Source organism: Rhopalosiphum maidis, chromosome 4, assembly GCF_003676215.2.
Source record: "Rhopalosiphum maidis isolate BTI-1 chromosome 4, ASM367621v3, whole genome shotgun sequence".
In the NCBI taxonomy this organism is placed as follows: Eukaryota; Metazoa; Arthropoda; class Insecta; order Hemiptera; family Aphididae; genus Rhopalosiphum; species Rhopalosiphum maidis.
The window spans coordinates 46222506-46246484 of record NC_040880.1 but is presented as its reverse complement, the minus strand read 5'-3'; the positions used below and the strand labels follow the sequence as shown (position 1 = coordinate 46246484).

The 23979-nt window shown below is 24.2% G+C and overlaps 5 protein-coding genes across 9 annotated transcripts; 3 read left to right on the top strand and 2 right to left on the bottom strand.

The window, feature by feature from the left end:
* The first annotated feature begins 361 nt into the window (after nt 1-361).
* LOC113555562 (CDGSH iron-sulfur domain-containing protein 3, mitochondrial) lies at nt 362-2075 on the top strand. The gene is made up of 3 exons (XM_026959989.1): nt 362-579; nt 1464-1637; nt 1766-2075. The coding sequence occupies exons 1-3, from the start codon at nt 526-528 to the stop codon at nt 1943-1945; spliced, it is 408 nt and encodes a 135-aa protein (XP_026815790.1). The 5' UTR covers nt 362-525; the 3' UTR covers nt 1946-2075.
* A 147-nt stretch (nt 2076-2222) lies between these two features.
* Nucleotides 2223-12428, bottom strand: LOC113555560 (phosphatidylinositol 5-phosphate 4-kinase type-2 alpha). The gene is made up of 8 exons (XM_026959987.1): nt 11965-12428; nt 8023-8120; nt 7823-7933; nt 6164-6302; nt 5980-6110; nt 3002-3170; nt 2645-2936; nt 2223-2562 (listed from the first exon to the last, which is right to left on the bottom strand). Exons 1-8 carry the CDS (start codon nt 12091-12093, stop codon nt 2375-2377), a joined length of 1257 nt encoding a protein of 418 aa, XP_026815788.1. The 5' UTR covers nt 12094-12428; the 3' UTR covers nt 2223-2374.
* A 231-nt stretch (nt 12429-12659) lies between these two features.
* Nucleotides 12660-14460, top strand: LOC113556440. The gene is made up of 4 exons (XM_026961388.1): nt 12660-12891; nt 13103-13153; nt 13421-13561; nt 13653-14460. Exons 1-4 carry the CDS (start codon nt 12794-12796, stop codon nt 14365-14367), a joined length of 1005 nt encoding a protein of 334 aa, XP_026817189.1. The 5' UTR covers nt 12660-12793; the 3' UTR covers nt 14368-14460.
* Nucleotides 14414-17189, bottom strand: LOC113556439 (mRNA cap guanine-N7 methyltransferase). Of its 5 annotated transcripts, none has more exons than XM_026961382.1 (8): nt 16920-17055; nt 16696-16846; nt 16393-16634; nt 16157-16338; nt 15558-15728; nt 15390-15501; nt 14616-14745; nt 14414-14552 (listed from the first exon to the last, which is right to left on the bottom strand). In XM_026961382.1, the coding sequence occupies exons 1-8, from the start codon at nt 16923-16925 to the stop codon at nt 14518-14520; spliced, it is 1029 nt and encodes a 342-aa protein (XP_026817183.1). In that variant the 5' UTR covers nt 16926-17055; the 3' UTR covers nt 14414-14517. The 5 variants fall into 5 exon arrangements, with proteins under 5 accessions (XP_026817183.1, XP_026817186.1, XP_026817184.1 ...); XM_026961385.1 differs by having other exon boundaries at nt 14518-14552; nt 17036-17189; XM_026961383.1 differs by having other exon boundaries at nt 14518-14552; nt 17040-17189.
* A 2376-nt stretch (nt 17190-19565) lies between these two features.
* Nucleotides 19566-23879, top strand: LOC113556496 (peptidyl-prolyl cis-trans isomerase sig-7). Its single transcript, XM_026961466.1, has 8 exons — nt 19566-19794; nt 20165-20255; nt 20798-20930; nt 21002-21106; nt 21171-21326; nt 22120-22216; nt 22296-22531; nt 23143-23879. The coding sequence occupies exons 2-8, from the start codon at nt 20186-20188 to the stop codon at nt 23759-23761; spliced, it is 1416 nt and encodes a 471-aa protein (XP_026817267.1). The 5' UTR covers nt 19566-19794; nt 20165-20185; the 3' UTR covers nt 23762-23879.
* Nucleotides 23880-23979: the final 100 nt, after the last annotated feature.

Genomic DNA, 23979 nt, shown 5'->3' with positions numbered 1-23979 from the left:
GTGTACAGTACAAAGCGACCGGGAGACGTAAATCGTTGTATTGTGAGCTAACACTGCTAACTGCAAAGTTGTGTAGTATAAGTTTTAAAAAATAAACGAAATGTACAAAAACATCAAAGAAAAATACTAATCATCGCGATGAGTCCCTCACTAAAACAGATGTTTTTACAATCGCTGTGTAGCTGGGAAAGTGGAAACTATGAAGAAGGGGTCGAGGGCTCAGTGTGCAGTGCAATGAGGTCACTGACTCAATCTGCGATATATGAACACAATCATCAATAAATGAGGCGTTTCGTCAGCCGTCGCTACGTTCAGTTCTGTCAGTCATTGTTATCATTTGTCGGCTTATCGCTTATCACAACTCACTCGTATTAATCGTGTTCTGTACGGCAGAATATTTCATTTTTCATATAATCGTATAACTACTATTTAAAATTAAATGTTAATTCTTATTTCTTAAATTTCTTTAAGTATTTCGTATTTTTGTCCAAAAAACGTGCTTGCATCTTATATACTAAATTAAATATGTTACTGAATATTAGCAAGTTGACCTGCAGAATAAAACCATTAATGAGTTATGTGAGTATTGCAATTACAACAAAACTATAATGATTTAGACAATAATTATTGACTTCTGTCTATTCTCACTGAATTAAATCTCATTTTTGCAAACCGCTTTTTAAATGCTTTATTTAGTAAGAAGTATTACAGTTTTGAACTTTAAAAACCATATAAACTATATTCATTAGTGTACAATTTTAAAACACAAAAAAATAATAATACATTTCATTACATTTTTAAAAGATTGCCTAGTATTAAGTATAGGTATTATTATTTATTTTTGAAAATTAGACGTTTTTACACAATTTAAGTCTTACTGTCTTAGTCACCTTGATCCAAGCTACCAGTGCTATGTTATTAATTGTTTTTAATATAAATCAGTTATATTTATAATTGATAATTTATTATATTTGAGCTTTCTTACACATTTCACCTCTTTAATTTGTTTATCAGTGACTCAAGCTGCTTTTAATTTCAAAAAAAAAAAATAATAAAAAAAAATTAATTGTATGCATACTGCCATGTATTGCAATATATCATACTAAATACTTCCAATCAAATTATAAGTACCTCAATTAATAATTTTGACCATTACACTTCTTTAAAAATGTTAAACTAGACATCTTCATATATTTTAAGTTTTTAAAACTATTCAACATTATTTTAAACAAATTAAAAGTGTAATATTTGTAACATTGACCAATGCATTGTTACTACAAAAAACGTTTAAATTACTTTTAATAATACTAAATAATTGTTTATGTAGAAAAATACATTCATATAGTATTATAAAATCTATTTATTTTGTTCCAAACATAATCTTTTATGAATGAAAAAAAAACAGAAATAAATCTCAATAGTTATTGATAGTTTTATTTATTAATTTATAAATATTATTCCAGAGAGTTTATTCTAAGAAAATAGATGAAATACTACCAAAAAACTTATTAGAAGACGTCTATACAGCAGCACAACAAAAGCAATTGGGTGTAATTTATGATAAAAGGCCATTTAAAATTACACTAGAGAAAGACAAAAAGTATAATTGGTGTTCTTGTGGTATGAGTCGACAACAGGTATGCACGGGCTTATATACAAACTTAATGTATTATTGACTTAAATTAAATTAAAAAACTGTAGTTATAATATTATTATTATTAAGAAAAAATAATAATATTTCATATTTGTATTTATTTAATTTCAGCCATTTTGTGATGGTACTCATAAAAATCAAAAATTTCGAATAACAATGAAACCAGTTCGAGTTCAAGTAGCAGAAACCAAAGAATATTGGTTATGCAATTGTAAACAAACATCTCATCGACCATTTTGTGATGGCACACACAGACAACAACACATACAAGATGCAATTAAGAAATATTAATTACCGATTACTTAGTATTTTTTGTATATTTTATGAGATATAGTTTCTTTTGTTTGGGCACATATTATTTTCAAGTGGAAAAAATAGTTTTTCAATGAATTATTTAAAAAAAAAAATTGTGCTATTCTAAGACTATTTGTTTCTTTTTTTTTAAATGTATTTTTATCTTAACTCTTAAGGTAACTATAAAATAATAGTGATTTAACTTTTGGCCACACAATAAGTTATAATAATATAAAAACAAAATTAGGTATAGCAATTAATTAAACTCTAAAAATATGTAAAAAATAAAGTACGTTCATTTCAAACCAGTAGTAATATATAGTGTTTAAAGCAAGCGTTGCTGTATACAAAACTAGCGTTAAATAATAATACTTAGCACACTATATATTGTTTGTTTTCAAAATGGAAGAAATTTTAAATAATAATTTATTCAATGGCTTTTGATAAAAACTCAATAAAACGTTTGCCATATTGTTCTGGATCGCATGTTGATATGCCATCCACATTTGATCCATGCTTCAATGTTTTAGCTGCTTTGGCTGCCTGCTTTTTAACGCCATAATGTGTAAGTACATCAATCAATGCGATGAAATAAATTTCTCGAACTGGTGCACCTATTTTATTAAATTAAATAATGATTATATTGACAATAAAAAACAGTTACAATAACAACAAATTTATCACTTATAAAATTACCTTCACTACTAGGTATGGCATAAATATCGAGATCAGGTATGATAGCTGCTGCATCATACTGGCAGAGACTTGTATCACGAGCTAATAAACTATGTGGAGAATCTGGAGGAGTATTTGCCCAAGTCACTGTATTCCCAGCACCCTCGCTGTCTTCAGCATCTTCATCTTCTTCTTCTGCATTAATATCTCCAGTACCACTAGCAATTGCCTCTTCCCTTTCACGCTCTGCACGAGTACAATCATGTATGCCTAATAACAGGCTATAGTCCATCAAATGTAAACCCGTCAAAAACTAGAACGCAAAAATCATATGTTTTACGAAAGTGGAAATTTAAAACATTAATTTCTGACACTCACGTCAACATCTGCTCCTAATGTTTCTAATAACTTATCTTTTGCTTCATCTCCAATATATATTTTTGTACGTTCTTTGACAAAATCATTGTCTTTGTATGTTGGTAAGTCTTTTTCCTTCTCCTTATCTGAAGCTTCTCTATCTACTGTGGAACCTTTGAGATCAAATTTTCTAAAAATAAAAATTTATTTTTAAGCCCTTTAAATATATATAATTATTATTTTAATTATTAAATGTTCAAAAAGTAAAATAAATAACAAATTAAAAAAAATAGAAAATAATTCAAAATCCAGAAATTAAATAAAAGTAAAATAATGACCTATTATTATTTATATTGACTATAGTAATGTTTTTAATAAAAAATAAGAAAAAAGAAATTACCAATGACAAAATTTAGATTTAATTGGTTAAAACTAATATAAAAAGTACTTGTCATCGGAAATCACATATATATATCATGATTGATTATTACAAATTTTTGTTTATAAACCTTATAATTGAAACTCATGCAAAATAAGATAAGAACAAGTAAAAAAGATAGAAAGTATCAAAAATTAATCCTCATATTTAAAAGTATTTAATGTTTTAGGCCTTTTTAATAAGTATATAATTCTTAATGAGGTATAATAAATGCACTAGGTAATATCTGATATATATAATTCTAGAACTGAAAAAATTAAAACTAAAGATATACTAATACTATCCAGGTTAAAAATAAATGCAACTATTAGGCTCCAATACGAAGATCCCCATATGCAATCTACTAATTTTTGTATTCTACTATAGATAGAAATGATAGAATACATCATTAGTATTATATATTATTTTATAATTACTATGCCTAATTAATTAAAATGAAATAAATTCTAATTTTTTTTTTATTAAAAATTGACTTATTCAAACAGTTGTTTTTAATAATTAAATTATTTTAAAGGTTTTAAGAATTACCTCTAAAGTACTAAATAGTAAATAATAAATACCAATGGGTCATATTTCAATCCCACTATTTGATATTATGCCAGCATTTAACATTTAAGCTACAATCCTTTCAAAATGTCAGATATAGTTATTATGATTACAGAAAAGAGTTTATAACTATTTTTATTTTATACAAGGTGATTTTTTTATTGAACAACTCATCATTTCAAAATCTATTAACCTTTTTGACGCACGTGAAGTTATTTTTTTTCTGTTCAAATAATAATATTTTATTTATATAATAAATTAAAGAACTATTTTATTATTTGAAATTTTGGTAATTGTAGGATAATAACTAAAGGTTAACATAACTCATTAGAGTATATAAAATTTACAAAATAATTTATAGCATATTTTAAATTGACTGGAATAAATAATTACCCTTCATGTCATCAAAGGTTAATATTCTTAAAGATATCACCTAAATTTTAAGTACTAATAAACAATAATTCATATTTTATGAATCCAGATTTTAATTTATATACATCGAAATACTTAGAAAAATTATTTGTATGTTTTCATTCAAAAAGTAAAAAATTTTAACTGGAAATAATGGAGAAAAAATATCATGAATATTTATTATTATATTATTATCTAGAAATAATGAGAGTTATTTAATAAAAGAATAGAGCACAAATTAGTTATATATTTGAAAAACCGTAATAGAACATCATATTGCAATAGCTTTATACATACTAATGTCAACCTTTTAAGCCCAAACAAAACTCAAAATGTAATTAAAATGTTTAAACTTATTATTTAATCTTATTAATTTGTTATAGTAATACTAAATCAGGGCTGGGCCTAGGGCCTGGCAAGGTGGCCACCTTATATATCGAGTAGGAATGGGGGCGCAAAATTTGAATTTGAAAATCTTAGCCAAAATATTTTAATATATTAATATCTATTATTAGATGCGAGTTGATTAATACTGTATAAATTGTATTATAAACTTTTAATTGAACAAGAACTTGCATCTAAGATAGATTACGCTTCAGTCATCAAAGAGTTTGCTTCTAAAACAGCTAGAAAATTTTAAAATATTTTAATTATGTTATACTAAATTTACTATATTATTTGTATTATTTTATTTGTATTTTTATATAATTCTTGTATGTTGTAGTGTATTTTAGAAGTTTTCATTAAAGTTACGAGTATATCAAAGTACCTATAGGTAATACAAATCTATTAATTTCGTTATTATTATCTTTATTTGAATTGAAAAAAAATATTATTAAACTTTTGTTATTTCAACTATTAAAATAATACATTTTAGCTTTACAGTACGTATTGATTATGCTTATAGATAAATAAGTTAACCTTAATTTTTTCTTTTGTGAGGGTGGTAATTTTTATTTTTCCATAAGCGCCGTTAATGATAAGCCCGGCCCTGTATTAAATGAATTATTCTAAACTAATAGGTAGCACACGTAAAAAGGGCAAATAAGTTTAATTTATCCCTCTCTAATAAAAATGTGATCTATTGAAATTTAATAACTGCTAATTAATATGTAAACTAAACAAATAACTTAGTTAATAGAAATTTGATAATAAATAATTCAAACATTTTATTTATATGTATGATCAGTAGCGGCTCGTCCATATGAGTGATGGTGCGGTCGCACTCCCTACAGAAATGAACAATTTATAGTACAATATATTTACAAAATAAATATATTCCCGTATAAACTGTAGGTTTAATAATATTATACGAGTAATACTATCATCATGACGGGGCTATAGAAACTTATAATGAGCGGCAAATTTTGTCGCTCAAATCGAACGGCAGCAACATGTTTAATTTTGTATTATTATTTATCATTTTAATTTTTTGTATGATATATTATAGTTCTTTAATTTTTTCATCGCACTCCTGTGCTAAATTACTACGAGCCGCCACTGTGTATGATGTCAATATGTTAATAAATAGTAAATGCAGAAATAAATATATATTAATTATTTTACTTATTTAAAGATGCTATTCAAATAAAAATAGTTATACCTATGTGTGGCCAAATGATTGCTAAACACATTTCTCATGGCTACAACATAATGTTCATCGCCATCAACAGTCAAGCGATACATTCCCAAATATTGAGGAAGAAGAGTTTTTCCATGTCTTTCAACTATATACTAAAAACAAAGTTTAAATTAATCATAATATAATTTATGCATTAATTACTTACAGGATGATAGTGTTTTAAAAATGAGTGCATTCTTTCAACTTCTTCACTTGTTAATGTTTTAATGATGAATAATTTGTCGTATGAATAGTAAAAACCTGCATTACTTTTGCCTGTTGCATCTGCTGAAACAGGTTGTGATCTAAAAAGAAAAAATAAATACCAAATAACTTATAAATTTGAATACATAGATTTATTAATCCAGGTGTGTTATATCGGTTTTTAAATTATTGGTACTAAATTTTTGCAGGTCATTTTAAAATAATTACCAGGCTATAATAAACTCAATATTGTTATAGTTGATAGACAACAATATTTAGAACTTCAAAAACTAATACGCTATTTATTATTATTTATTCTTTACCATTACCATATATTATTGATTTTCTTTTAATTAATAGTCAATTGTTAGCCAAGAGCGAAAAATTATTTAAAATGTAAAAGAAAAATCATAATACTGATTCAATTTTAGATTTAATGCATATTATTGACACTTTCAAAGTGCTGTCTCCATTTATTTTTATCAGGCCAAAAACCTAAGTTGTTTTTCAAAAAAAATAGGTCTACATTTATTCTTAACAACGGACACACCTGGATTAAATCTTAAATTGTATACATTATATTGTTAAATAAATTTAAAAAGGTTATTAGTAAATTAAATTCGGTTAGGCACATATCTTAAATTTTAACAAAAAAAATTAGTAATTATTTACTTATTAATCAAAGTAAACCACATTAACACAACAAATACTATGCCTGGTGAGTAATATGTACTGATTATACTGATCAACAATATAAAGATAATTATTTTATCATACAAAATAAAATAAAACTATTGAAAATGTTAACTACTATCAAAGCGTTTTCCTGAATTTCAATGAAATACAACTTAATAAAATTTTACTGTAATTTTTGAAAATACAAAATTTAATTCTTTAGTACAGTACAAATATTATTAAACCTTATACATTTTATTAATATCAATAAGTAGAAGTATAGGTAGTATTCACAAAAATTTCAGGAAGAGCTCAAATTAAATATTTTTAACTACCTAATATATAAAGAAACACACTTTGTTAGTCCTCAATCGTATACCTTCTTTTAATTTCAGTATAATTAACTTTCAATTTCTTAGGCTTATAGTTAGCTGTCTCCATATGTAAATTAGGAGTAGTCAAGGATCTTCGATTGTACATCATAATAGATTTGCTTTGACTTTTGCGACAACAGTAGCTGCTTTGCTCAGAGAACCTTATTTTAGTGCCAAAAACAATTGTATTATAGGAAAACTTGTAACAATGAAAATACAAAATGAAATGTCACAGATATTGAGAAATTAATTTAAAATAGAAAATACCATATATTTATGGACTAATATAATATAATACATATGTGTAACAATTACATTCAGGGTTGTTTTTAAATATACACCATTATTGAAAAGTATCAAATACACTGATAACGTAATAAATAAACCCACTATATTTTATATAACCTCATAATTATTTAGATATTGTATACTTTTGATGCATAACATAAAAAACAAACTATTATTTGTATAAATTAAATACATTATATATATATATATCTAGTAGATAATATTAATTACCTTAGTGAATAAATAAAAACATTTAAAATAATTTAGTATAAAGAATTATCTACCTAGTCATTGACTCTTTATAATCAAGATCATCAATACCAAAACGTTCCCTCAGATTACGGAACACCAATGGACAGTATTCTTTGATTTTAAAATGGCTAGGCATATTCTCCCTTTAAATAAATATAAACATGATTTAAATTAAAATAAATATTAGATTAAAAAACATACATTAATTTATAAATTATGAATAAATACTAACTTGTTGAACAAATGGTTGTCAACTTTAACTTTTGAATACGCTCGAAAATCATCAGGCAGTAGCATCACTGGTATTGTTACATGGCTCAATTCATTAATCTACAAAAGTAAAATAAATGATTAAATTTAATAAGATAGGTAAATTAATATTAATAAAAAAATTATTCAGACTGATTAAATCAAATACAAAAAAATATTATTAATAATATATAAGTAATAATAATAATATATTTGTAATTACAACTTAGGGACAATTTGTAATGGGATGTATACATATTATACATGTAAGCTATTTAAGTCATTAAATAAATTGGTTTTTTTTTTGAACTATTAATTGCATTTATTCATAGATTTTTGTCAGTTATATCATAATATACATGCTAGAATATATACTTAATATTAATATTACATAATAAACATTAATACTTCTTTATGGAAGAATAAAATAAAATTATGTTGTTTACTTCATTTTGAATTGCTATTGATATTGAAACTATTGTTATTGAACATTTAAGTATACATTAATTAGAACATAAAAATAATAAAAATCAGATTATTTTTTATTACTACTATCGATTATATGTACATGGTTTATATAATCAATGTTACTACTTATATGATATTCAATTTTTGTTGCAATAACAATAATAAATTTAGTAAAAAGATGTACTTTTAATGAAAAGTAATAAGAATAAACAAGTTATAAATTATAATAAATAATGCCAAATTAATTTATTAGCCTTAATGTTTATGCCCAAGAACTACTATAATAACAAAATTAACGTCAAATAAAACAGAAGTATAAAAAATTATAACAGTTCAGTAAAACTGAAGTAATTGTTTGATTATATAATATATTTGTTTTTAATTAACTATTATTGCTTGTAATAAAAATTCTGATTTCAATTTTTTACATTAGTTCAATAAATGTTTAACTGTGAAAAAATATGATTTAGATTTATCCCTCTCTATTCTGGCCTCAAATTTACCACACATTTTTAAATCTCTTACATATTATTATACCATACAAAATATATTAATCTCCAGTATTCTTGTTGTAATCGGTTTACTACATACTTTTTATACTTGAATACATAAATATAGAATTATAGAATATTTTATAACACAAAATTATAATATTAATACACATATACACATCACAGACTAATTCTAAAGTCGAAAAATAAAATTACATTAAATACCCATGGGAAAATAATTATCAAAAAATATGTAAAACAATATATACCAATATGTATTAAAAATTAGAAAAAACTATTATTTTTATTATTTACATTAGGTACAATAAAATTTGATGTATCTTAAAAACCATTCAAATGTGTTATATTCATTGTTTTTTAGATGCCACCTACCATTGTTTTGCTAAATATGAGGACAGCAATGATATGCTACCCATTTTTTCAAACTATTTTAAGTTTTAAACATACTCATACAGCCACTTTACATTTTCTATGAGCTATGTGTGTGTCCTGCTGATGGGATCAACAGAATAATTTGTTTTATGAATGTACCCTTTAGATTCTAATTTTGAAAATATTAGTTGTTTATAATAATTTAGTTATTCGACTATAAATTGTAAGTTATAATACAATAAAATAAAAGAAAACTTTAAGTAATAATTAATTAATGTTGTATTTACATTTAACTATAAAAATCCTCTCATTTTAAAAAAAACCAAGCAAACATAAAATATATTTTTATACCTACAAAGTAATTTTTTATTTGCAGTTAGCTAATGACTCTCACCCTGCTGTAATCAATTTTATGTGGCATCCTATTTATATAGTTAAATAACAAGTCACATATCGATCCAATACATATTATAGATTACAATAAAGATTAATTATTACTAATAAGTAATAAATAAATACTAATAGATAATTCCTAAAAGGATGATTAAAGTTAAAATTAAATTAAATTAATAATTATAATAAAAAAATAATGACTATTATATATTACAATATAGGTTCACAAGTAATTTATATTTAATAAATCTCAAAATATTGATGCTTTTCACTAAATTTTTCTATTTTTAAAGATTAAGGAAAATAAAATAATTTATAAGCAAATTGTTTATTTAATCAAAATGTTACTGATATGTATGCACTGCCTAAAATATTTAAATTAAAAATAGTAAATGCTAAATTGGTATACCAATTACTTACCATTTTGATAGTTTGATTTTAGTCATTAATTTTTTAACACTTAGAATTAAAGAAATAGTAATTGAAATAGACTATTTGTAAATCTGTATAACATTCTATACAATTTCAAGTAAGTATTTACAATTATTCTTTTTTTGATTCAAAAGAAAATAGGAAAATAGATTTTGTCTTGAACTGATTTTATGTATAAATTCCTATTTTACTATAATATTTATTCCTCCCTCCAATATTAAAAAAAGTACAGATTTCTTTCTTTTTATCCCCTAAAATTCCAATTAAATGCAACAGATTTCCTATCAAAACATTTTTCAACAAAATCTAAGCAAGCTTAGTTATTCAGTAATCATATGTATCTATAATTAATTACTTTGTCATTAGTCATAATCCTTTTGTTTTAAGATGCATTACTCATTGGTCAATACACATAACTGATAAAGAATTGTATTATTCTAAATACAGTAAAGAAACTGGTACAACATATTATACTATACATAAAATATTAAAATATTAAAAGATGAAATAATAATCTTTTTGCCTTTAGGTAACAACATAAATCATTATTTTAAGAAACATCTAGAATAAGATGTATTCTTCCTTAGCTTTATGTCTACATTTAACAAAAAAACACATAGATCCAGTTAAGAAAAAACAATCTGAAGTAAATTGATTAGATTAGACAACATGGATTTTATAATTTTAAATCTAAAAATTATACCTATCAGTTTATTTTACATTGATTGTTGATGAGCCATGAAAGTTTAACCTCTTTAACTCTCTTTTAAACCTTGTAAGTGTGGTCAAACCACATACTTAAATAATATGTTAATTTAAAACAAAAAATAAAAACGGGTATATAATAACTCTAAAATAGTTATGTCAACTCAAAATAAGTTATAGAGAGATCTTATAATAATAATTTTATTTTTCCAATTGATTATTTTAGTTTATTTATTATATCTATTTTTTTATTGTAAATGAATTCTGCAAATTGTATATTTTTTTCCTCATATTTTAAGAATACAAAATACCTATGTGACTACAAATTATAATGAATAACCTAGTATAATATAAAAATATTATTATTATAATATTATATATTATATTCATTATTTATAATTATACCAATAAAAAACAAAATGGAAATTTCATTAATGAACTTAAAATGGACTATCAACATTAAAATAATATAGTTGAAGTAAATGAAAAATTCTACATAATATAAGATGGTATTATCCACACCTTTATTATGTTTTGTAATTTTTGCTAATAAATATAATTAAATTATGAACTTATTAGACTATTAAAAATGATAAGTAATGTTAATACATTTTAACACAGACAAATTAATTAAGCTAACAAATAATAATTAATTAAATATTGAATGCTACACTTCTACTTTTTATTCATTAATATGTAAAAATATTCATATTTTTGATATGAATATACTATAATTTTCACTTTCTTTTTATTTGTTAGATTGAAAATCCTTGAAGATATTTTTAATAGCTTCCTCCTTTCCCTTATTAAAATTATTCTTGATTGAGCTTATATAAAACAATATGCATATAATTTTATTTTGTTCACTTGATAAGCAATTAGGTGGGATGGTACAAGACTAAATTTTTAAAAACCATAATATTTAAGTAGAATGCAAAAATATGTATAAATATAAAAACTGTCAGAAAAATGGGTGATTAATCAATAATATTAATATTACGATAAAAATTATATAATTATAATCAATTAAAATGTATACATACAGTATGATTTACACCCCACATGAGAACTGACAGCAGTGGCTCATTTGCACGGAATAACTTAACCTTCTGTCTCTTCACACCAATGTGTTTTTTCTTCAGTTTACTGAGTCCACCTTGTACCACGCTCATAGTTATTCCGAATTTTCACAATATATGAAGAATAACAGGGCTTAAATTATAAACGTCGAATGCCAAGTACTAGAAATCGAGACAAAGTTGACTGATTCCAAATTGCTCGTATTAACTAGTAGACATTTCAACGTCACGATTGTATTGCAGATAAATCTTAAAGGTCTGCATTAGTAGACTGTCATTTGAATTGGACGATAATTTTCTGTTTTAATGATCTTTTAACTATTACGTTGTGCGATAGAAAAATGTTAACACTTAACAATAATAATTTAAGCACTAAACACTAAACAGCTAAATTACAGCAGCTCTGCACGACGACCGACACTTATTATTTTATCAATTAATTATCATAATGAAACCGTGGATCAATAAACATCAAATTCCATTTCCTTCATGAAAACAGTGATACCTCTTATCTCATACCTAATACCGGTGGTGGTTTGTGATTAAAATCAACCGCGAGTATCACTTCTGGTATCACATAATATTATTATCATCATTCGGCGTAAATAAAATAGTAAATTGTAATATTTAAATTGGTTTTTAGTTATCACTATACCCTATAATATTATATGTTTTTATATTTTTCTTTTTTAAGTTTCTGTTTTATTATAGATACGTTTAAACTTAAAACGGACGTGTACTTTAATAATTTTCATTAAATTTAGAACTTAATTGATACACAATATATGACAATATGACAACATTAAGAGAATTAAATATGAAACATAAGGGAATTATGAAAAAAAATCTAAGGCCTAGATGTGTTGTTACAGATCCTTACGAAAAATTTTGGTAATATTTATATAAAAAGTATGAAAACAGTCTAAATAACATGGATATGTATTCACTTTTTTGCTAATGATTTGAGCTCTTTACTCAGTCTATTTTGCAATGGTTATTTTATTTACCTATAATTTATCTATAGATTTCAACTATTCATGGATCTAAAATTATTTTTGTTATATGAAAATTTGTATTTAATAAAATTTTTATTATTCTACAGGCCAATTTTAGATTTAGAAAATTCTCAATTGCTAGTTAACGAGATGGAAAAGTAAGTAATTGAACTTTCATACATCTTGGTAATAACTAAATATGTTTAATCTTAATGTCTCTCAAAATCACTCATTACTTTTTATGAAATATACAAATTTGTATAAGTCTTGACCTAGTAATTACCTAATTATTATGCGTACATGTCTTTTAATTATATTGTAATTTGTTTTATTTATAAATTGATTGTATTAAATCTAATCATATTATATATCTAATGGTCATTAATTTTTCTTTAATAGTTTATTTATATTTTTAATTTTTTCAGAAGTATATTCGAAGAAAATGGTAAGTTAAAAGTAAATTGGTTTACTTTAAATAAATTACCTTTGGATGTACGAAAATGTCAAATTAAAAATCTTTCCATTACACATAAACAGCAAATCAGTCCTGAATTAAAAGCTCAAAGGTAAAGTTACTAATCAAAAATTTTAATGTTTTGCTAATAAACCTAATAATAAGTATAAAATATTTATAAACATGTGCTTCTATACTTACAGATCAGTTTTGAAAATGGGTATCAATGAAGTTAGTAGATGTGTTGAAAAAAATCAAATAACTTGTTGTTTAATAGCAGAAGATGTGGCAAACTGTATGATTGCCAAGCATTTGCTTTTTATGACTTCTGCAAAGAGAATACCAGTTCTAATTCTTCCAGATATGCGTTCTATTACAAAACGTGTTATAGGTTTTTCTTCTGCAGTGTTAGGATTAAAGGATGATATATTAAATAGACCAGAAAGTCCCCTGTATAATCTCTACCAAACTATTATTCAATTGTCAAAAAAATTTAAAAATCCAAACATTAAACAAATTAGTATAAGGGAATTGAAATCTAAAGATAATCCTGCAAGATTAAATGTTAATATTGAAAATTATTTACTTAAGAAGCCTCGAGAAGGTAAAGCTTTTGTACCGGGAGAAGCAACAAATATTCAGGCATTAAATGACTTATCATTTATACCAATTGAAAAAATGGTAGTTGAAAAAGTACAACCTTTTGAACACGAAGAACTATTTGAAATACCAACATCTACTGATTTATTTAGTATAGACACTAAACCGTTTAAACCTACAGACATTGAAGATACAGGGGAAACTGTGGAACGCAAAACAAAAACGTATAAAAAACCTGTATTGAGATATTATGGATTAAAAATGAAAAAAATGAAACCCAATCCCAATAGAAAGCCCAAAGCTGATGAAAATAATTAATACATATACAAAAAAAGGAATACAATTTCACATAACTATTGTCAATTTAAATTGTTTTATATAAAAAAAATATACATACATAAATTGCACAAAGTTTAGTAAATCATTTCAATTTATATTTAAATACAATTAGATCTTCAATTAACTAAGTTACATTTTTTGGAACATAAACACCATATACAGAGCTGAAAAAAATAATTGTTCAGAAAAAATAATTTGTTTGCATTTTAATTACCAAAAAGTCTTACTTGCAACTTCCCATTCAGATTTTGATAGTGTTCCAATACTGTCATGTTTATTTTCCATTACAAACTGTTTGGCCTTGTCATAATCGTCTTCCATTCCCATGAGTTCAATTCCTTTCTGTGGAGGATAGACCTAAGAACAGAATTTTAAATTTAAAATACAAATAAAAGTTTTATTATATTTATGTATATAGTATAAAAAATATGCAATAAAAATTAACTAATGTAATTAAGAATCTATAAGTTTTTGTTTTCAAAAAATGATTAAATTGTTAGAAACAAACATTTTATATTTGTATTATAAAAAAACTATCTTTCATATTTGAATATTAATATAGGTAAAAATGTTTAACAAATTAAGAACAAAAATTGAAAAATATAACAAAGTTAAAATTGAATTCAATCATTAGAAAAAATCAACACTTTAAAGTTATAAAAATCAAATAATTGTAATCCTAAATAATAAATAGTATATTAATATTTTAAAAATCTACACTTCAATTTTTTAACTTTATAATTTGAAAGAAAAAGTTTTTCAAGGCAATTATATTACATTTTAAATCATGATTTTTCTTATTAAGAAAATTAAAGAGTAATAACTATTAAGTGATAAGAGATAAATAATAAATATAAATAAAATAGCTTTAAATACCAATATATCAGCTTGCATCCAGGTTATAACCACAAATGAAGCATAATTTAATGACCAAGGTTACATTATGAATGATTCTATATTATTAGTTTTAAAATATAAATATTAACTTTTTAATGAAATACCTCTAAAGCAGTTAAACGATTTAAGAGATTTAGATCTAAATTTGATCGTTTTTCAAAGTATTCGGCGAATGTCATTTTCATTTTTAGTTCCAATCCATAACTTTTTGCTAATCTATTTAAAAAATTATTAAAATCATTAAATTATTAAAAATTATTAAATTAACTGACTTTTCCAAAACAGGAAAATAAACTAGGAACTCTGGGCAATCGACAACTCCTTCTAAATGAAAATTATACTTTGCACCAAATATTGGAAATGGTTTATCAATATCACACATAAACTCAATGTTATAGATACTGTTACCAAACTGCTTTTTACCACATTCTTTTTGACGTTTCCTAAATTAATCAAATATAAATTATTAATATACAATTATAAATTAAAATAGTTATTAATTATACAATTCTGATAAGTTGACTATATTATGTAATGTAAGCTGGCAGTGTCATGATTTTTTTTAAATGCTCTCCTTAACTCAGTCTTACTGAGTCGTACAAAACTGTTTAATCTCCTTATGAACCCAAAAACGTATCACTGAATGATATACCTAATTAGAATCCAATCTTTCTGATTTTATTAACTCCCCAATTATTTGTCACATGTGTACTGCAAATATTGACTCTTCTTTTTCTTTACCATATTAGCCTGCCTAGTTTCTATATTATTATAATCTATATATACATGAGATAGGTACTATCATCTTGTTATTATGGATTCAACCCATATGTAAAATAAAAATTAACTATTTTAAATTAATGTTACTTACACAATTTCCCTGGCATTAGGTATAGTACCTATAAATATTCCACCACTCATCAAATTTTCTGACACATTTTTTAGCATGCATTCAGCTTGTTGTATACTTTCAAAACAGTAGTGAAATGCAAATTGACAACTTACCAAATGTAATTTCATTGATGAGTCTTTAAATAATGTATTTATATTTACCTAAAAATGTTTTATTTAAAAATTGGAATTTAGTAAACATAAAATATAAATTACTCTAGTGCAGTCTGCAACAATAAATTCAGCATCAAATAAGTATTTATTTCTTTTTTTCATTTCTTCATATCTGGAATGACAATTTGATATTGATCCAGGAGATATATCTACAGCCACAAGATGTTCCATACAACTTGAATTTCTCCATTTATTTAAATCACCACCTTTACCACAAGCAAAGTCTAATACATGCATTTTTCCATCATGAATTCTACTGTCTCTCAGCATTGTTACTGCTTCCTCTAAACAAAAACAATTATTATTAAAAATCACAATAAATGAAATAAAAAGCATTTTGCTTACGGATAAGAGTTGATTTAACCCAATTGTTAAAATTGCGTAAATACAAGATACGAGATTCATTTCGTGCTGATAAATTATTTTCTCCGTTATCGTAGTGGCGAGCAATTGTTGCAGTTAATGATTCTCCAGGTTTTGTGACTTCTGACATGTTCTAAAAGATACTAATATTTATAATAATGAACACAGGAACCAAACGTTAGTACAAAAGTAGAACAAGAAATTACAGCCATTATAAAATGGTGATCAATAAATAAATCAATTGTTATATGTAATGGTTGATGGACAAGGTAAATTAACAGTTTCAAAAATGCCCGATAAAAATTGAATTGTTTCTTGTTACCTACTAGCGATCAAAAAAAGTTGTAATTGTCTCCAATAGTGAATACTCAAATTAACAAAATATTGTAGATTGTAATTTTAAGTATTAGCATTGAGTATAATAATATTATTTTATACTCAATAGTATTGGTAGATTTAAAATTTAAATATTTATTATATCTTTATTATCTTATAGAATTAGAATGCTTGCTCCCGTAAATTTTCCATTTATCATTTCTGATAAGGAGGTAACCGTAATACTGTATATTCTATTGCCTATGCGTAAATTAAAAGGATTTTAATAAACACATATTTCTGAAACAATATCTTACATATTATTATCTACAAATTGCAATATATCAATAATATACCTAATAAAATATTATTTATATATCAGTAATTTAAGAGAAATTTTTTTAAATATACATATTTATTGAGAATTTTATGTAAATAATTCAAATAATTGTCTCTTAACTATATATACTTATTATATACTTAATATAAGGATTTAATTTAATAAATACATCGTTGATTAACAATTCAACATGCATATTTAGTAGGTACGAGGTACCTATATATAGCAAAGAGTTTTATAATAAAGACAAAAATTTTTTTATAAAGTGAGTACAAACGTGTTTAGTTATTTATATCTAGAGTCCAGATTTATATTCAGTTAAAACGTTTGAAATATAATGTTTATATGCAGCTAAAATTAATGAAATATTCCCAAAAATATTGATAATACTAACTAATAAGTAAAAAAAAAAATATGCAATATTATTATTGATTATGAATTTATAATTTATCATTATTTATATAATTATATTTCTGTTACATTATTGTCTTATACATATATGCTGAATATCCTTTAATATAATCCAATATTACGGAAATATGTTAAAGTATTCTATAATATGTACCATAAACTAAAATATTCTGAAATATCCTCTGAAGTTAAAATATGCACTAATATACAAAAAAAACTTTTTTGGCAGATTCTACAGGTTATGAAATGCAAACATTTCTTACTCCCGTATATCCATCAAACAGCATACGCTTGTTAAAAATATGTTTTTGCATAAAAATCCGGACTCTACGTTATATCTATCCCTGTAATTTCAGTACGTAATTACATGTTCCTTAAAAATATTCAATACATTATGTTTACATTGTAATTACTTTTCCACCTTCGCATGAAATATGAAATATCACGACAAATTGGGAGAAATTGAGAGAGTGACTCTATGTCAACATTGTCAACTTAGCTTACTTAGCTGTAACCGAAACTTAGCAATATGTCGATACATAAAGTTGTGTAATATATTATATATTATCAAAAGATAATAATAATTAAATGTGTCAGTGCTACAAAAAACAAAATTTACCCAAAAACATCTTATGTATTGTAGGTACTTCTACAAAAAGATATTCTTGATTATTATGTAATTATTTATTTATTTCCTGTGAAGAATTCTTTCTTAGTTATAAAATTCCAGTGTATTATTTTTCTCATATAATTATATTTTTATTAAATTATTTTCCCGTTTAATATTTTCCTAGGTCTTAAATTCCTATAAATTGTTATTTTAATTTTTATTTTCCTGATTAAAGTTTTTCCCTAGTAATATTTTCCTGGTTTTTATTTTCCCATATTTTACATATTAAGTGTTTTATTTTTATATTTCATTTTAATCATAAGAAATATATTTTAAATAAACATAACATAATACAATATTTTTAAGTCTTAAAATTTTCAACTAACGAACTAATAACTAAGTGAAAACTATTGATACAACACCATAAAATATAAAAATATAAGAGCACAAATCTAAAATAGCATGTACTTGACATTATTGTTTCCCGTTTTATAAAATAGCTGTGTACATAATATATGATAAACATAAAAAAATAAAAACTTAATTTAGAGTTGTATTTTGTTTGTAATGGTTTATTCTATATGACTATATCCTACATTTAAACTTTCCAAACTTTTCACCAATGTTAGTGGTTTACTATGGCTTATTGTGTAAAATATAACTGCCGAGTGGTATTTGTTTTCACTGTTTTCAATGACACGTTAAACTATTTTTCATGAAGGAGCAAAGATTTAAACATACTCATTTTATTTTATTATACCTGTCTACTCAAACCACATGGAGTCAATGTAGCTCAATGTATATATATACGTTCATGACGTTCATGTTAATAACTGTTAATTGCAGAACAATAAAATATGTTTATACAAATTGCGTGTTGTTGTAATTATATTTAAACTAATATAAATTTATTATGATTTAATCCAATTTCCTTTTTCATTTAAATAAAATTAATCATGTTATTATTATAATATTACAGCTACTATCTGTTATATTATATGCAGAATATTATTTATATAATGTTCATAACTTATAAGCGAAGCCAATTTAATATTTATAATAATTAATATTTAATAATATATTAAAATTCACTTAGCAGTGTTTTCACAGTTACACAACTGCTATAACACATTAAACAACATACTTCATACCATACCATACCATATATACGACCATACTGTGACCATGCCATACTATCTAACCGTAGGGACGCCGAAAATGTAAATAATGAAAAAACTTAAAACATTTAAAACTGTGATAAAAGACGGTAAGGTAATTTTCAATAATCCAGTTCAAATATTTCGAACTGATTACTTCCGTGAGCTGCTAGGTTCCCATACAATTTTCAATTCTGTAAACAATCAACAAACTTATCGAATGTGAAAATTCGTATGAAATTTCAAACGTAAGTTATCATTATCACACCAATCTGTTGTATTTTCTATAAATTGAAATATGGATATATTTAACATAATTTTATAATGTATTTACACGATTACCATATTATATGTACTTAATGAATATTAATTAATTTGTTTTTTTAATATTTTTGTTTTAAGAAAAATTATCAATAGGTAGGTTAAAATTATTTATTTTGTTTAAACTCTGCTATGTATATTATATTGTTTAAGGTTTGAACAATTTTTTTAAACATAATATATTGTATAATACTTTACATTTTGAATTAATTTGATATCTGTTTAAAATTTTGGACTTTAGAAATTAAGTAAACATTTTAGTTTTTAATGTTTATGAGCATTTAAATCAATTTTCAGGGAAATATCAAGATTTAAACCATGTCAGTAGTTCTTGAAACTACCATTGGGGATTTGACAATAGATTTATTTACACAAGAAAGACCTCATTGTAAGTATCTATTCGTATTCTTTTAAGTAAATTTGTGTATATTTTTTCAATTTCATCTGCTACTGACTTAATAATACTCTACCTACCAAATAATAAATAAACCAAATTAGTAAATTTCTTGGATTTGTATAAAAATATACTGGTTATATTTCCCACTTTTTAATCACCTTCTCTTAGAATAAAACTATCTCAATATCACTGTCTGTTGTCCGTCATACTGGTATCCATCATGAGTATTTTCATTATATCTCCATACATCAAACATTTATATGTTTTATGGCTACTGACTAATAGAAACTGATCGTCATAAACCTACAGGTGATTCATGACATCATGGTAATGCTCCCTGTCGTATAAATTTATAGAATGACCCCAGCCATAAAACATATACATGTCAAAAATATAACTTACCTAAAATAATATTCTTCCAATATTTTGTTTATTATTTTATTCTTAAATTACCTTCATATTTATTTTAATGTATTATTAAAAATTAAGTTTTATTATGAAATATATTATTTTTTTAATTTTAACCATTTCAGCTTGCAAAAATTTTCTGAAGCTATGTAAATTAAAATACTACAACTTTTGTCTTTTTCATCATGTACAATCAAATTTTGTGGCTCAAACAGGCGATCCTACAGGTACTGGATCTGGAGGACAATCTGTATATGGGTAAATTTATAGTAAAATGTTCATTATATTATTTATCTTCAACATTTTAATTGTATTTTAATTTAATTTAGAATTTTATCTGGTAAAGATGCAAGATACTATGAAGGAGAAAAAAAACCAAAAATCAAACATGATCGGCCTGGACTTGTTTCAATGGTTAATTGTGGCGATAATTTGTATGTTGAGATTTTAAAATATTTTTATTATATACATTTTTTAATAATTTATTTTATTTTATAGAATTGGATCACAATTCTTTATAACTTTAGGCGAAGATACAACTTGTTCGTTAGATGAACATATTGTTTTTGGTGAAATAGCCGAAGGTAATGATGTTTTATTAAAATTGAATGAGACAATTTGTGATGTGACACATCGACCATATCAGGATATAAGGTTTGAACATTTTAAAAATATATTTGTTACATTTGAAGTAGGATAAGAAGATACAATAGGGTCTCGATAATCCGAACGAGATTGGAGAAAGGGATCATCCAGATTACTGATTTGTTTGAATTAGCTATGACTTTGCTTACGTGGGGCCATTTTCATGTACTTTTTTCAACAAAAATGAAATCACTATAAAGTATGACACACAGCTAATAATTGAATGGTCAACATATGAAATCCGACGACACACATGTGTGACATTCAGTCGTAATAATCACTATGATTATTATTTTATCGGTCTACATAAGTATAATAATGGAACGGTGGCGATGTACACTCAAAGCCGTTTAGATTACCGCTCTTTCGGATTAGCCTGTGTTTACATTATCGAGACCCTACTATACTTAATTATAATGTATTAAAGGCTAACTTTAAATAATCTAAATTATAACATCCCTAATGCATATTATTATACAATATACATCAATTCATCACATGTTTTTTTGACTAATATAATAATTTTTATAAATTATAATAATTATACAATAGATATTTAATCAACAATTAAACTCAGAAAACTAAATATACTGCTGAATTTATTTTAAAAGAGAAGATAATGATATTTTTTAAAATTAATATCTTATTTTATTGGATATTTAAAAAATAAAATATTTTATTATATTGTAATTAATATAACTTTATTAATTCTCAAATAATTGTATCATAATCCAAATACTCTTTCATTTTTATTTATAATTAATTAAAATATAATATATTACTTTCTTTTTTCTTATTATAGAATAACTCATACAGTTATCTTGGAAGATCCATATTCTGATCCTGATGGTTTAATTGTACCATGTCAATCTCCTGAGCCACCATTAGAAGTACTCCAGGTAAATACATTTTTAAAATAAGTGTATCTAAATTTTAAATGTATATTTTATTTAAGTATGAACTTAAACATTTTTTTAGAGTGATAGAATTGGAGCAGATGAAGACATCACTGAAGATATAGATATTGAAGAATTGGAAGAAAAACGATTAGAAAAGGAAGCTTTAGCTCGTGCTACCATTCTTGAAATAGTGGGTGATTTACCTTCTGCTGATATTGCACCTCCTGAAAATGTTTTATTTGTGTGTAAACTAAATCCAGTTACCAGTGATGATGATTTACAAATAATATTTAGCAGATTTGGCAAAATTGTCAGGTAAATATTTTTATTTGCAAATAGATGGAACAATCTCTTAAAACATTAAATTAATAATAAATACTTTTTTTTCTGGTTATTTTTAATAAACACTTTAAAAAAGTTAACCTAAATATTTAGTCTAAAAAATAGTTTTATCCCAAAATATTTCAATATTAAATAAGATAGGACAATAAATTTCAGCCTTGTAATACCTCAATTTTGTTTTGTTCAAAATGTACAAGCCTGTCTTACTTATAATTTCTTTCTAGTATTCAAACTAAAATGTCTATTGTTTTTTTTTTCAAATGTCTCCTGCTTGGATTATTCAATTTTATTACCTTAATTCCATATAAAGTAACTTTACTTTAACATAAATACCTTATAGTTATACTTGTTATACATTGTATGTTATGCTTGTTAATTATATACTCAGACTAAAATAATAATAATACTATCTAGTTTTATTTATTCAAATACACTTTTAATGGATATTGTTAAATATTATATAATATACAATTTTATAACAAAATACCAATCAATTTGTATTAAATAAAATTGTATCTGGATAAAAATAAACAAAATTAATAAATATCACAATTCTGATTTCTATGTATATTATTTTGTTACAGTTGTGAAGTTATTAGAGATAAAAAGTCTGGGAATTCTCTACAATATGCTTTTGTTGAATTTGATAATCAAAAATCATGTGAAGATGCTTACCTGAAAATGGACAATGTGCTAATTGACGATCGCCGAATCCATGTAGATTTCAGCCAAAGTGTATCAAAAATTAAATGGTTAGGGAAAGGACGTGGAGTAAAGTACACTGATAAAGATGATGAAGGAAAAAATATAAGTGATAAATATTCTAAAAACAGAAATAAGAAAAGAGATAGCTATGTATCTAGAAATAATTACAATAAAGATAAAATGTCAACTCATGAATCAAAACATTATAGAAAAGATGCTGAAAGCCACAGATATCGAAAAAGTGAAAAAGAAGATAAGTTACCCTATAACAAGTATAGGAGAATGGAAAAAGATGAAGACAGAAGACGTGATAATTATGATAAAACAAGAAAAAATTACAGAAATGAAGGAGAAAGGAAAAATGATAGAAAAGAAAGAGATGAAAAAAGAGAAAAGGATGACAAAAATAAAAGAAGTAATAGAGATGATAGAGATAAAAGAAGTGATAGAGGCGACAGAACCAAAAATGATAGATATGATAGGGGTAGCCGTAGATAAACCTGACTATTAAATAATGAATATGGCAAAAAATTGTAGCTATTAAAGCTATATATTGACAGGAGATTGCTAAAATTGTAAATTACTTTAAATATAAAATATTTATATATTTTAATTATTACATTTTTATTGAAATTTAATATATTGAATGTATTGAATCTCAATTTATTTGTATACTGACATACTATTGATAGTAACTAACCAAAATCCATTACCAA

Excerpts from the sequence above, each read along its gene's own strand:
- LOC113555562 (XM_026959989.1), top strand. The coding sequence starts at position 526 with ATGTTACTGAATATTAGCAAGTTGACCTGCAGAATAAAACCATTAATG. Across the intron at positions 580-1,463 it reads TAAAACCATTAATGAGTTAT|AGAGTTTATTCTAAGAAAAT; the intron begins GTGAGTATTGCA and ends ATATTATTCCAG. Across the intron at positions 1,638-1,765 it reads GTGGTATGAGTCGACAACAG|CCATTTTGTGATGGTACTCA; the intron begins GTATGCACGGGC and ends ATTTAATTTCAG.
- LOC113555560 (XM_026959987.1), bottom strand. The coding sequence starts at position 12,093 with ATGAGCGTGGTACAAGGTGGACTCAGTAAACTGAAGAAAAAACACATT. Across the intron at positions 7,934-8,022 it reads GACAACCATTTGTTCAACAA|GGAGAATATGCCTAGCCATT; the intron begins GTTAGTATTTAT and ends ATTTATTTAAAG. Across the intron at positions 6,111-6,163 it reads TTTTAAAACACTATCATCCT|TATATAGTTGAAAGACATGG; the intron begins GTAAGTAATTAA and ends CTTTGTTTTTAG.
- LOC113556440 (XM_026961388.1), top strand. The coding sequence starts at position 12,794 with ATGACAACATTAAGAGAATTAAATATGAAACATAAGGGAATTATGAAA. Across the intron at positions 13,154-13,420 it reads CTAGTTAACGAGATGGAAAA|AAGTATATTCGAAGAAAATG; the intron begins GTAAGTAATTGA and ends TAATTTTTTCAG. Across the intron at positions 13,562-13,652 it reads CCTGAATTAAAAGCTCAAAG|ATCAGTTTTGAAAATGGGTA; the intron begins GTAAAGTTACTA and ends CTATACTTACAG.
- LOC113556439 (XM_026961382.1), bottom strand. Across the intron at positions 16,635-16,695 it reads GGTTAAATCAACTCTTATCC|AGGAAGCAGTAACAATGCTG; the intron begins GTAAGCAAAATG and ends GTTTTTGTTTAG. Across the intron at positions 15,729-16,156 it reads CCTAATGCCAGGGAAATTGT|GAAACGTCAAAAAGAATGTG; the intron begins GTAAGTAACATT and ends TGATTAATTTAG.
- LOC113556496 (XM_026961466.1), top strand. The coding sequence starts at position 20,186 with ATGTCAGTAGTTCTTGAAACTACCATTGGGGATTTGACAATAGATTTA. Across the intron at positions 20,931-21,001 it reads GGAGGACAATCTGTATATGG|AATTTTATCTGGTAAAGATG; the intron begins GTAAATTTATAG and ends AATTTAATTTAG. Across the intron at positions 22,217-22,295 it reads CACCATTAGAAGTACTCCAG|AGTGATAGAATTGGAGCAGA; the intron begins GTAAATACATTT and ends ACATTTTTTTAG.